At 42.7% G+C, this 11,551-nt stretch overlaps 1 protein-coding gene across 1 annotated transcript; it reads right to left on the bottom strand.

Annotated features, from left to right (window-relative positions):
• Positions 1 to 923: 923 nt before the first annotated feature.
• Positions 924 to 10,560, bottom strand: CHMP5 (charged multivesicular body protein 5). Its single transcript, XM_069853359.1, has 8 exons — positions 10,422 to 10,560; positions 5,475 to 5,579; positions 4,658 to 4,704; positions 3,989 to 4,082; positions 3,837 to 3,908; positions 2,616 to 2,724; positions 2,112 to 2,224; positions 924 to 1,479 (listed from the first exon to the last, which is right to left on the bottom strand). Exons 1-8 carry the CDS (start codon positions 10,488 to 10,490, stop codon positions 1,429 to 1,431), a joined length of 660 nt encoding a protein of 219 aa, XP_069709460.1. The 5' UTR covers positions 10,491 to 10,560; the 3' UTR covers positions 924 to 1,428.
• Positions 10,561 to 11,551: the final 991 nt, after the last annotated feature.

Here is an 11,551-nt window from a genome sequence, read left to right as displayed (position 1 = left end):
CTTTCTCAGCCACTCCTCACAAGATTTGTTCTCCAGCCCCTTCACCAGCTTTGTTGCTCTTCTCTGGACTCGCTCCAGAGCCTCAACATCCTTCTTGTAGTGAGGGGCCCAGAACTGAACACAGGATTCGAGGAGCGGTCTCCCCCGTGCCGAGTACAGAGGGAGAATAACCTCCCTGGACCTGCTGGTCACGCCGTTTCTGATCCAAGCCAAGATGCCATTGGCCTTCTTGGCCACCTGGGCCACTGCTGGCTCCTGTTCAGTCGGCTGTCAACCAGCACCCCCATCTAGCGAGGGAAGCTGTGGCTGCCCCATCCCTGGAGGCGTTCAAGGCCAGGTTGGATAGGGCCTTGGGAGGCCTGATCCAGTGGGATGTCCCTGCCCCTGGCAGTGGGGTGGGAACTGGATGATCTTTAAGGCCCCTTCCAACCCAAACCCTTCTATGCTTCTATGGATTCCCTCCTCCTGAGGGAGCAGCAGCCATTACCAGCCAGCCGCGCTGCCGGCACACTGCGCCAGGCCTTACCCGTGGCCTCTCCTCAGCAACCCTCGCCTGCAGGCCTGAAAAACATGAGCACCAGAGGCCAGGTTCAGATCTGCAGCTAGTGAATGAAAATCAGCAGGTTTCATTCAGCTGGTTTTGCTAGGGTGCTGCTTTTCTGGTTGTTTTTTGTTGTCACTCCTGAGTGGCTCCTGACAGGAGGAGCGACCTGGCCAGAACAATCCTGGTGTAAACATGAAAGTGCAAAAGGCAGCACGAGTGGCTTTTATGATCAGAACTAAACTCCAGCTCTGGCAGAGGCTGTACTTGAGCAGCACGCAACACCAATAAAGACAGAAGACTAGTTAAGACCAGATTAATTACCAGAAACACCATGCAAAAGGAGCAGCTCATCTACATGATTTTATGTTTCCATAGAACATGAAGTTAACCCTATTTTATTACAGCTTTCAAGAAGGTTACAAGTACGATACAGCATAAAAGTCTCAAGACTGCTGTAGTTTAAAAATTGCTTTCAATTCTTTTATCAAATAAGCATAGTAATAAGGGAGCTATTTTACAGAGAGTAAGCAGCAACATACGGTCTTAGTTTCAAGAAAGAGAAACATAATACAAAGTCAAAATAAAGCTATCAACAGCCACCAATACTCTTCACATACTACTTCGTCCATAAGACACAGAAATCAAAATGTATGTGACTGCTTCCACCAAAGGGAATTGTGCCGAATTTTCCATTAATAGAAAAGTCAGTAGTAGAACAACTTTCCTCAAAGGAAGAACACCACCAGCCACTCATACTGCACTCTAGGATGTAGTGATATTAAGGTTACACTGGAAGGACAAGTTCTCCAGGATTTAAAAAAAAAAAAATTCTTAATTTGATTTGTAAAGCGTAGTTCATGATATCCATTGTGCTTTTGAAACATTTATGTTGCAGGGATCTTTGGCAATCCAAATTCGTCCACCAAAACACCATCCTGTGAGAAACAAAAAGCAGCAGCAGGTTAACAACTCTCCACCAACCAGAACCCTGCACAAAAGTTTCCTTATGATTTCTATAGTGTGATGGTTCTGTAATTGTCACAGTGTGACAGCGGAGATCAGAATAAGAGCACCAGTGTTCTTCCTCGCTATGAGGTTATATTAAAGCCCCACAAGCAAACATACAGAGTTTCTTCTGCTTTTAAGAATAACTATACTAGGAGCTGTAATGGTACACCTAAATTCTACTTGCAGTCTGACACTGTTAGATAGGAGTTACAAAATGCCATTTTAGCTCTTTAAAATATAATAAGGAGCATTAAGTCTACTGTATTCTCTCATATGTAAGATTCAACATCCATTTTTGTTCAAAATATTAAGGATTACAAATATCAAGCAACCAATACAAGTGGGATTAATCCAAAACAACAAAAAAGTGTATTTTGCTTTCAGGCAAGTGGTGGAGTCTCCATCCCTTGGAAGTGTTGTAAAAACATGTAGATGTGGCATTTCAGGACATGGTTTACCAGGCAAGGTGGTGTTGGGCTGATGATTGGACTGGATGATCTTAGATGTCTTTTCCAAACTTAACGATTCTACTCTATGACTCAAAAATGAAAGGACTCACTTTGTTTTTTGTGTCAGTAGGTGTGACGTCTGGGAGTGCTGGAGCAGATGCAGCTTCATCTAAGTAGGAATTGTCTTCATCAGCAAGAAGCTCATCACCTAACGCATCCAGTTCTGAAATTTAATTATGTAGGTTTTAAAAGTTTTCCAAGAAATCCTTTTGGAAAAGAAAGTTTTTCTTAAAGAGAAACAGGATTCATGCTGAACGCTTATATTCATATGCATTTAGCATTTAAGTCATCAGTTAGCAATACACACGCATACAAAACAGAAAACTTTCTTTCCTTCACTGCATTCTATTTGTATATCTCATATTTATGTGGTACTTTTATTACTGCTTGCAAAGGAAATGCAGCTTTTATGTTTTAAAAAAAAGTGATTTAAACTAATTTTTTTTTTAAACACACTTAAAATATTTGGCTAATGACATTAAAAATCAGTGCATGACTGCATGATGACTTTTACATTAATATAAAATGTAAAAGTCATCCTCCACCCTCCTCACCTGCTTCCAAGTCATCTTCATCAATCTCTGGTGTTCCATAACTACGACTCAGTGCTTCCTGGACTTCATTAGCTTCTTCCATCATATCCTCTAACTGATCTTGTATGTCCTGGAAAAAGAAACTATTTCAATAGGTCCACATGTAATAGTTTTAGTTAAATTTATCAGAGCTTAATCAAATATACTGGAATTATTAAACTGAATAAGGCACTCAAATTTTTGTAATGCATAAGCCCTTTTTTGAAGGAGCATTAATACAAGACACATGCACTTATCACTATAGCGCAGCCTTAACTACTACTAAAATTATAATAAACATAACAGGTAGAAAAAGAGGAACCTTGAAATAATATCTCTGTAAATCAGTTTAAGTATCCTTCAGGGTAAACAGAAAACCTCTAATAAATTATCCAGAGTCCAGCATTTTCTTGAAAAGCAGGAGAGTATGAAATCTAGAGAAATTAAACCTACCGTCTGATGAAGAAGCATTAACCTGAGCTGTGCCACAGCATAATTTAGAAGTTATTTCTGCATACCTACTGGCACTTGAGTACAGCAAGGAAACAATACATGGCAAAAGGTTTACAATGCAGCCCATATATAAAAACAGCATAAGAAAGAGAACCTCAAAGGAATTTTACACTGGCATTTGTAAAGAGTTTAAGCACAGTAGACTTTATATTTAGAGTTATTATGTGGGGGGTTAATGCATTTTCTGAAGACAGGGCCAGGCTTTGCAGACCTCTTGAGATTTTGGCTGGTTTTGGGTTTTTTTCTCGTTGGTTGGTATTGATGGGGTTTTTTTGGCTGTTTTGCCTTTTTTTAAAAAAAAATAAGAAATCAGGCACTACCTGGAACTGGGGAAGTAAAGGACTAATCCACATGTTGCTAACATTTGAGAGGGGGGAGGAAGACAAAAAAAGCCATAGCAGGAAGTATGCACCATAATTCACTTATAGTGAAGTGCAGAGGAAAGTAAGGGAGAGATTAAAGATTAGCCCAGCAAGCAAAAAAAAAGAAAACAATCAGTGCAAGAAGGCAAACAACTGATCGTGCAGCACCAGAGAAATCAGGAAGGAATTATGATGGTGGTCCCAGAAAAAAGGGAGGCAAATTCATGTAAACTAAAGCAGCCAGCTTATCTTTAAGTTACATAGTATACCTATCACTGTTTCAGTGCACTGTTTCTGTTCTCTGACAATGTAAGCTATAGAAGCTCACCTCAATTTGATCGATTTTGACTTGCTTGTAAGCTTTCTTCATTTCTTTCACCCCCAGTTTCATTGCATCGACCTAGAACAGAGTCAAACAACATGCTTGTATCTGGTGCAGCACACACAAGTTAGATAAATGTGAGATTACTATACTCGTACCGTTGTTTTTGTGTCCTTCAGTGCCTGAATAGTGTAATTAGCTTGTTCCATATTAAAAGACTGTTGTGACAGGTTATCCCGCTGCTGTTCATACCTGTTAAAAACAATGCAAGCACCTTTAAAACACGACACTATTTATTGCAAAAAAAAAAAAAATATCTAAATTTTTAAAAATTTACAAAATCAGCAACAGTAGTCAAAACATAAGATAATTTTTAAAACCTTTAATACAAACAATCACTGCAGAATAAAAAGCTTCATAAATATCTGGCCGTTATGCTTTTCTGTGTATTTAAACTTAACGACGCTACCCCTGAACTAAGCTTCTGTTTTAACTGATGGCAAAACAACATTTGTATAGGCGTACCCAGTAGGTGAGGACATAGCAAAAGTTTTAATCACTAGAGATGTGTGCCACAGCTCAATAATGCTGTGAGCAGAATGGAAGAGATGCAGGTTATGCAATCCACAGCTGTCAAATAAAATTCGCAGTCAAAAAAAAAGAAAAGAAAATACCCAAAAGCAAACCCAAGCAGTCCTCCTCACCTAAACTACTGTGTTCCTTACTATAGGATATTTTGGATGGTAAGAATTAACAAATACTCAGCAAGTACCCCTTAAAGAAAACCGGTGTTCATTAATCCCAAACTGAGAAAAGTTTAAACTCACATTCGCTTCTGCTTTAGCACTCTCAATGCTTTTTGCTTTACTGCATTCTGAAAGACACAATATAGTAACATTAGGAAAAAATATCTGACTTTACTCATGATTATGCTACTTAAACCTAATGTATTGCATTTCAGCTTTCGCAAAGATTCCTTAGTTACCAGTGCAAAGACTTTTAACAATAGTCACATTCAGCATTTGTCCTGCACTACTGATTAACTGAATAGGCTTGTATATAAGCTTCTAATTGGAAATACTTTAAAAATTTCTGGCTTTTGAATTTAATTTTTTTTTGATAAGCAGAATACAAAGTCAAACCTAGTCCAACAGAATCATCTTTATCAAAAGACTTCAACAGTCAGCATGAAATAATACTGCAAAAGGTACTTTAACAATACTGTTTACATAAGATAGGTTTATTTTTAGATACGTTTAATATTATATGTTCATTCCCTTTCAAAAATGGGCTTTCCTACTCCCCCCTTTCTGCATAGTACAGACTTTTATATTTTGGGTGATGAACAAAACAGACTCTCTACCAGACTTAATTCAGGTAACAGAAGGAAGAAGGGAAGCAAGATACTTCTGACTAAGGAATTATATTACACTTTGGAGGAAATAAAAGCCAGTTAAAACGCCGTTCAAATACGAATGTCTAAGAGATGCCTCAGAACTAAAACAATCCTACAGGATGTTATATCCCATCCAGTAGGGCAAGATGCAATTCTATGAACCTGATGAACCGGCTAAACAGCTCCACCACATGACAAGAAGCATGAGTCACATCCTCTCATTCTTAAATACCACAGAAGATTCTTACCTTTGCAGGCCCTTCTCTCATCTTCTTCATTTGATCCTTATACTTCACCAGTTCTGCATCAAGCCTTGCGATTTTCTTGTCAATTGACTCAGCTCTGCTGTCCACCTTTAATACGTGAAACGCACAAAAACACCATTCATGAAGGTTTTACTCAGACATGGGACAATAAAAAGAAGAACTTCAGTGTTTTATTGTGCTTCTAACCAAATTGTTTCTTTTTTTTCAGTGGTTTTATAAACAGTTTAGTTTTAGAGAATCCAAAACCAGAACCAAGTGAAACACCTTCTGCAAGGAGCACAAGAAACATTCTGAGGTTACAGGAAGCTGTGCCGTTTTAACGTGTTCCCATAACTTTGAGATGCTTCCTTGCACACCCACTCAAGTCACAATCTCTATTTAGGAATTTCTGGTAACAACATACAGTATCAGGGTCTAAACCAGAATAAGCAAAGGAAAACAGAAGTGTACCATGCTGCAGATATGAGGGCAATGCAAAAGGGGGAAGGATGTGTTCACCAAGGCTAGAGGTTTATTCCTGGTGGGCATAGAACATCAGTCCTTCTGAATGACACATGTATTAGCGATTACATATAAGAAGCCCAGACTTAACTACTTTTTCAAAGGTGCCCAATTTCTTTGTCAGAGAGACACTTTTCCCACTGCTTCCCACAAAGGGAGCTCGAATGCTGCAGTTCCTCCTGGTAGCGACTCTGAATTAATACAGCAGTTTTGCTCCAAATCCCAGCAGTAGCTGCGTAGCTCAGTAAGAGACCCCCAGCAGTCAATCCTAACAGCCCTGGAGCAAAGCGTATCACAGAGCTGTCATTATGGCAATTAATTACATAACTAAGCATGGGTATAGATCATTCTAATAGCGTACACAAATTCATATTAAAAAAACAAAGTAAGGCCCCTTAATGTGAACTGACTATCACAGCATTTCTCTTGAAGCAACAAAATAAAGCTTATTAACGTCTCATTCCAAGTGGCCTCTCTAGGGATTAGAATATAATGACATTCCAATTATAGCGTGAGACTGATCAGTGCAAATTTACAATTCTGACTTGCTAATAGTGCGGCTAAGCATGCACAATTATGTGGATTTTCATTCTGGTGTCTCAATGATCCTTTTAAATCTCTGCTCTATTACAGCAACATGCATTTGCCAGAAGCATCTTGAGCAGAACGTTTGATATGAACAATCCACACAAGACTTTAAAGTGCCTGGGCACAGCTGGCATTGAAAGAAATTGTATTAAGCTTTCTATTATACCAAATATTTTACTATTAGCAAGAAAAAGAGATATTTCCAATTTTAAAACTCTTGCAGGTTCACAGTGTAACACCTCCTCGAGATCCTCATCAGCTAAAAGCATCTTTGAGGTCAGCCTCCCTCGCAGGGGAAAAAACAGCTATGTGGTTTGTTTTTACAAGGATTCTTTTAGTCAGTAAAAGCTTTAAACAGAGACAGATCCTCCTACATTGATTATCTACATAAAAACTGCACAGACACATTACACAGGACCTCAGCTTTGTTCCTATGTTTCCTAATTACTACTCTGAAAAAATGTAAGTTTAGAGTGTTTTTTCAAAGTAAAAACAACACCAACGCCACAGTTCTTGATGCATCCTTCCTCCTACTGGCCTCGTGACAGCTTTGAGTCATCTGATTTTGTCAGCCAGCAAGAATAAAAAAGATTTGCCACTAAGTACAATGTTGAGGCAGGCACAGCAAGAGAGCGAGCAAGAGCCAGAAGGCAGAGAATGGGAACATAAACATGGGGAGTAAGCGGGGAGACAGGAGGGCATCACACAGCCAGCTGGCAAACTCCATAGTAACCAGACATCCAAGAAAACTAGGGAGAAGTGTTTCACAGGCTTCAGTAAACATTTCAGATCAGCCATCCCACAGAACCAGCTCTATAAGTGCAAGAGCTCTACACAATTGAAGATTTTTAAGTTGATGCTTGTTCTCTTGCCACAGAAAAAAAAAAAAAAAGCGCATTGTGTGCTGATCTTAATGAGTTCAGTCATTCAACTTTGGCATACACAGGGAAGAACATTCAAAATAGCAATAATCACTGTCAAAGACTTGCCTATATTTTTAGCACATGGTAACTGTGAATATTAACCATTGCTCGCCAAATACAGTAATTCCCAACTGCCATTTAATGGCTAATTGCAAGTGAAATAATGTGGTAAGAGATTTTACAAAGCAAATTGATTCTTTCAAAGGGGACATCAAAATATCCCTAAGATTGAAGACAACACAGAAGTGATGTGACTAACTATTGAATTTAACATGGTAAAGAAACAGCACAGGGTTTTTTACTATCGTACACAGCTCTCTTTAATAATAACTTATATACCATGTAAGAAAATAATCTAATGGCATCTCTAGTCCTTTAGCAGGACCTGTACTAAAGACTTAGCTGTTGCGAAAATGAACTGAAAATATAGCAAGTCTCTCACCAATCAGATACCTTACTCCATGTAAACTGGCACAAAGAGTTAATCCTTAAACACAGAACTTGTAAAAGGATGTCTGTTTCTCCCCACTTAGTAATATGTAGAACTCTTAAATTTTAGTTCCAACCACAGAAACTGGAAGATGTCAAAGCAGGGTAAAAGGCTTACATGGAGCTCAGTAATGACAACAGCAGTTTATAGACTTCCTCATGCCAAATACCTGTGCTTGGAGCTAGACCTTTATCTCTCAAGAGCTGACCAACACTGGTTTATATCTTAAAAACCACCCTGTAACTCATCATTGGTTGCCAAGGTCGTAACTACATAAAATAAACCTGAAATTCTGGTTTTCAGTTAACCTGCTGTCTTGTAGAGCCAAGTTTTCAGAGAATGGAATTACAGACAACTAGAAAAGGATCAAAACTGCACGCAGCTCCTGCTGGGTGGAACTGACAGCCACTTGTTTTGAGAAAAGAAACCCTAAAATCCTGGTGTTGACAATCACAACAGCTGCTTAAATTACATCAATATGCGCCCAAAAAAATCTACGGGGATTGAACAAACTCTCTTAAAAGAAGACGATCTGCTGGCATAACTAAATTTTGGTTGGATTTGCCTCAACATTAGAAAATGCACATTGACTTGCAACTGGCAAAATCAGCCCTGAAAGAGATCTAACGGACTAATTCAGAGTTGTTGTGACAGAAAGAAGGTTTCCTGGTCTTCAGCTTATGCTGCCAAATTCGCAAACTGAAGCATCAATAACAGTATCTCAGATGGATATGGGAGTTCTAGCCACCCACTGAAGCATCAATAACAGTATCCCAGATGGATATGGGAGTTCTAGCCACCCACTGAAGCATTTACGGTAAAAACGGAAAAGCTAATCCTTGTTTTCAAGCACATGCTTTATTTACTGTTCTAGCTAAACATACCTGGAGCTATGTTTGGGCTTAAAAATGCAATACAGATTCTTTGCCAGTAAAATAACACACTGGGAAAAGCACAAACTATGACTAATTCTCTCTTCACCCCAGCCACTGGTATCTACAAGAGACTGATGTGCATGGGTTTGTGTAGATCGCACTGACAAGTTTTAGGCAATTAACTTGGAGAGTCTCTTCACTTGGCAGCAAAATAAGTCTTCTCTAAGGAAAATAGTGATTTTTCCATGGCAGTGTTTTGTTGTCAGGTTCCAGAGATAGTTAGGCTTAGTTAACTTTAGTTAATCCCCCTTTATACCACAACCATTACTGACCTTTCACCTGACTCTGAAAACCACTGATACTTTACTTTGTTAACTACAAATATTCAAGACCTCAGTGTTCTTTCTTCACCTTTTAAAATCATTTTACAACAGAAGGATCTGTAAAAGCATACCAGAGTTTTCTTCACAAACTTAGAAGCCAAAAGATGACTACGAAACTACAACATTAACCTTCTTAAAACTTCTCCTTAACCTTCTTTTCAGACAGGGTAACCTTACAACACCTGTAAAGTGTTCTACCATGTGTTTCCTAAGCAAGCCCAGATGAACTATGAAAAGCTGAATTGTTCATCTGCACACATCTTCAACATTAAACAAGCAAGGTTAGCAAGCTCATCTGCAGTAGAATCATAGGATAGTATGGGTTGGAAGGGACGTAAAAAAATCTTCTAGTTCCAAGCCCCCTACCATGGGCAGGGACACCTCCCACTAGATGAGGCTGCACAAGGCCCCATCCAACCTGGCCTTGAACGCTTCCAGGGATGGGGCAGCCACAGCTTCCCTGGGCAACCCAGGACAGTGTCTCACCACTCTCATTGTGAAGAAATTCCTCCTTATATCTAGTCTAAATCTGCCCCTCTCCAGTTCATACTCATTATCCCTAGTCCTGTTGCTACAAGTCTTTGTAAACAGCCCCTCCCCAGCTTTCTTATAGCCCCTTCAGGTACTGGAAGGTCACTATAAGGTCTCCTCGGAGCCTTCTCCAGGCTGAACAACCCCAACTCTCTCAGCCCGTTCTCATATGGAAGGTGCACCAGCCCTCTGATCATCTTTGTAGGCCTCCTCTGGTCCCGTTCCAACAGCTCCATATTCTCCCTATGTTGAGGATTCCAGAACTGGACACAATACTCCAGGTGAGGTCTCACAAGAGAGGAACAGAGGGGCAGAGTCACCTCCCTTGCCCTGCTGGTCACGCTTCTTTTGATGCAGCGCAGGGCACGGTTGACACCGAAACGCAAACCGACAGCCCGGCAAACACGGGGCGTCAGTCACAGAATCAAATGGTTCGGGCTGGGAGGGCCCTTCACAGGTCACCGGGCCGAACCCCCGCAGGCACAGGGACATCCCCAACCACGCCGGGTCGCTCCGAGCCCTGTCCGACCCGGGACGGGCCTCCCCATCCCGCGGGCCCGGCGCGCCCCGCCGCCCCGTCCCGGTCACGCACCGACCCCGCGCTCGCACCGGCGGGGCCCGCCGGGGGAGGCGCTCACCGTGCCGATGCAGTCGGTGAGGCTGGGCGGAGGTGCCTTCGGCTTGGCTTTGCCGAAGAACCGGTTCATGGTGTCTCGGTGCCCGCGACGGCGGCGGCTTCTCCGTCCCGACCCGACGCGACTCGACTCGACCCGGAAGCGCGCGGGCAGCGGGGGGCGGGGCCGCGGGGAGGGCGGAAGCGCGGGCGGCGCGGCACTTCCGCCCGGCTCCCGGCGGCCGCGCGCTGCCATTGGCCGGCTGGGGCCCCGCGCCGGAAGCGCCGGGCACGCGCCGGAAGGAGGCTGCTGCTCGGCCCCGCCCCCACTGGGAATAGTTTCCGTGGAGCGTCAGCAGCGGCCACAGAGCCCGCCCCTGAGACCGGCTGCCCCGAGCTGCTAAAGGGCAACGGGGTGGGAGGCCCAACAACGCTAAATGCCGGGTCCTGCACTTGGGGCACAACAACCCTGAGCAGCTACAGACGTGTAGGAAGAGTGGTTAGAAGGTTGCCTGGAGGAGAGGGACCTGGGGGTGTTGGTTGACAGTGACTGAACATGAGCCAGCAGTGGCCCAGGTGGCCAAGAAGGCCAATGGCATCTTGGCTTGGATCAGAAACGGCGTGACCAGCAGGTCCAGGGAGGTTATTCTCCCTCTGTACTCGGCACTGGGGAGACCGCTCCTCGAATCCTGTGTTCAGTTCTGGGCCCCTCACCACAAGAAGGATGTTGAGGCTCTGGAATGAGTCCAGAGAAGAGAATGAATCCAGAGAAGAGCAACAAAGCTGGTGAAGGGGCTGGAGAACAAGTCTTACAAGGAGCAGCTGAGAGAGCTGGGGGTGTTTGGCCTGGAGAAGAGGAGGCTGAGGGGAGACCTCATTGCTCTCTACAACTACCTGAAAGGAGGTTGTAGAGAGGAGGGTGCTGGCCTCTTCTCCCAAGTGACAGGGGACAGGACAAGGGGGAATGGCCTCAAGCTGCTCCAGAGGAAGTTCAGACTGGACATCAGCAAAAAATTCTTCACCAAAAGGGTTATCAAGCACTGGCAGAGGCTGCCCAGGGAGGTGGTTGAGTCACCATTCCTGGCCGCGTTTAAAAGACTGGTAGATGAGGTGCTGAGGGGCTTGGGTTAGTGTTTGATAGGAATGGTTGGACTC

This window comes from Phaenicophaeus curvirostris, chromosome 3, assembly GCF_032191515.1.
Source record: "Phaenicophaeus curvirostris isolate KB17595 chromosome 3, BPBGC_Pcur_1.0, whole genome shotgun sequence".
NCBI lineage: Eukaryota > Metazoa > Chordata > Aves > Cuculiformes > Cuculidae > Phaenicophaeus > Phaenicophaeus curvirostris.
This window is presented reverse-complemented; position numbering and strand designations above follow the sequence as displayed.

Excerpts from the sequence above, each read along its gene's own strand:
- CHMP5 (XM_069853359.1), bottom strand. The coding sequence starts at position 10,490 with ATGAACCGGTTCTTCGGCAAAGCCAAGCCGAAGGCACCTCCGCCCAGC. Across the intron at positions 3,909-3,988 it reads TGAAGGACACAAAAACAACG|GTCGATGCAATGAAACTGGG; the intron begins GTACGAGTATAG and ends ACTCTGTTCTAG. Across the intron at positions 1,480-2,111 it reads CTACTGACACAAAAAACAAA|GATGGTGTTTTGGTGGACGA; the intron begins GTGAGTCCTTTC and ends TGTTTCTCACAG.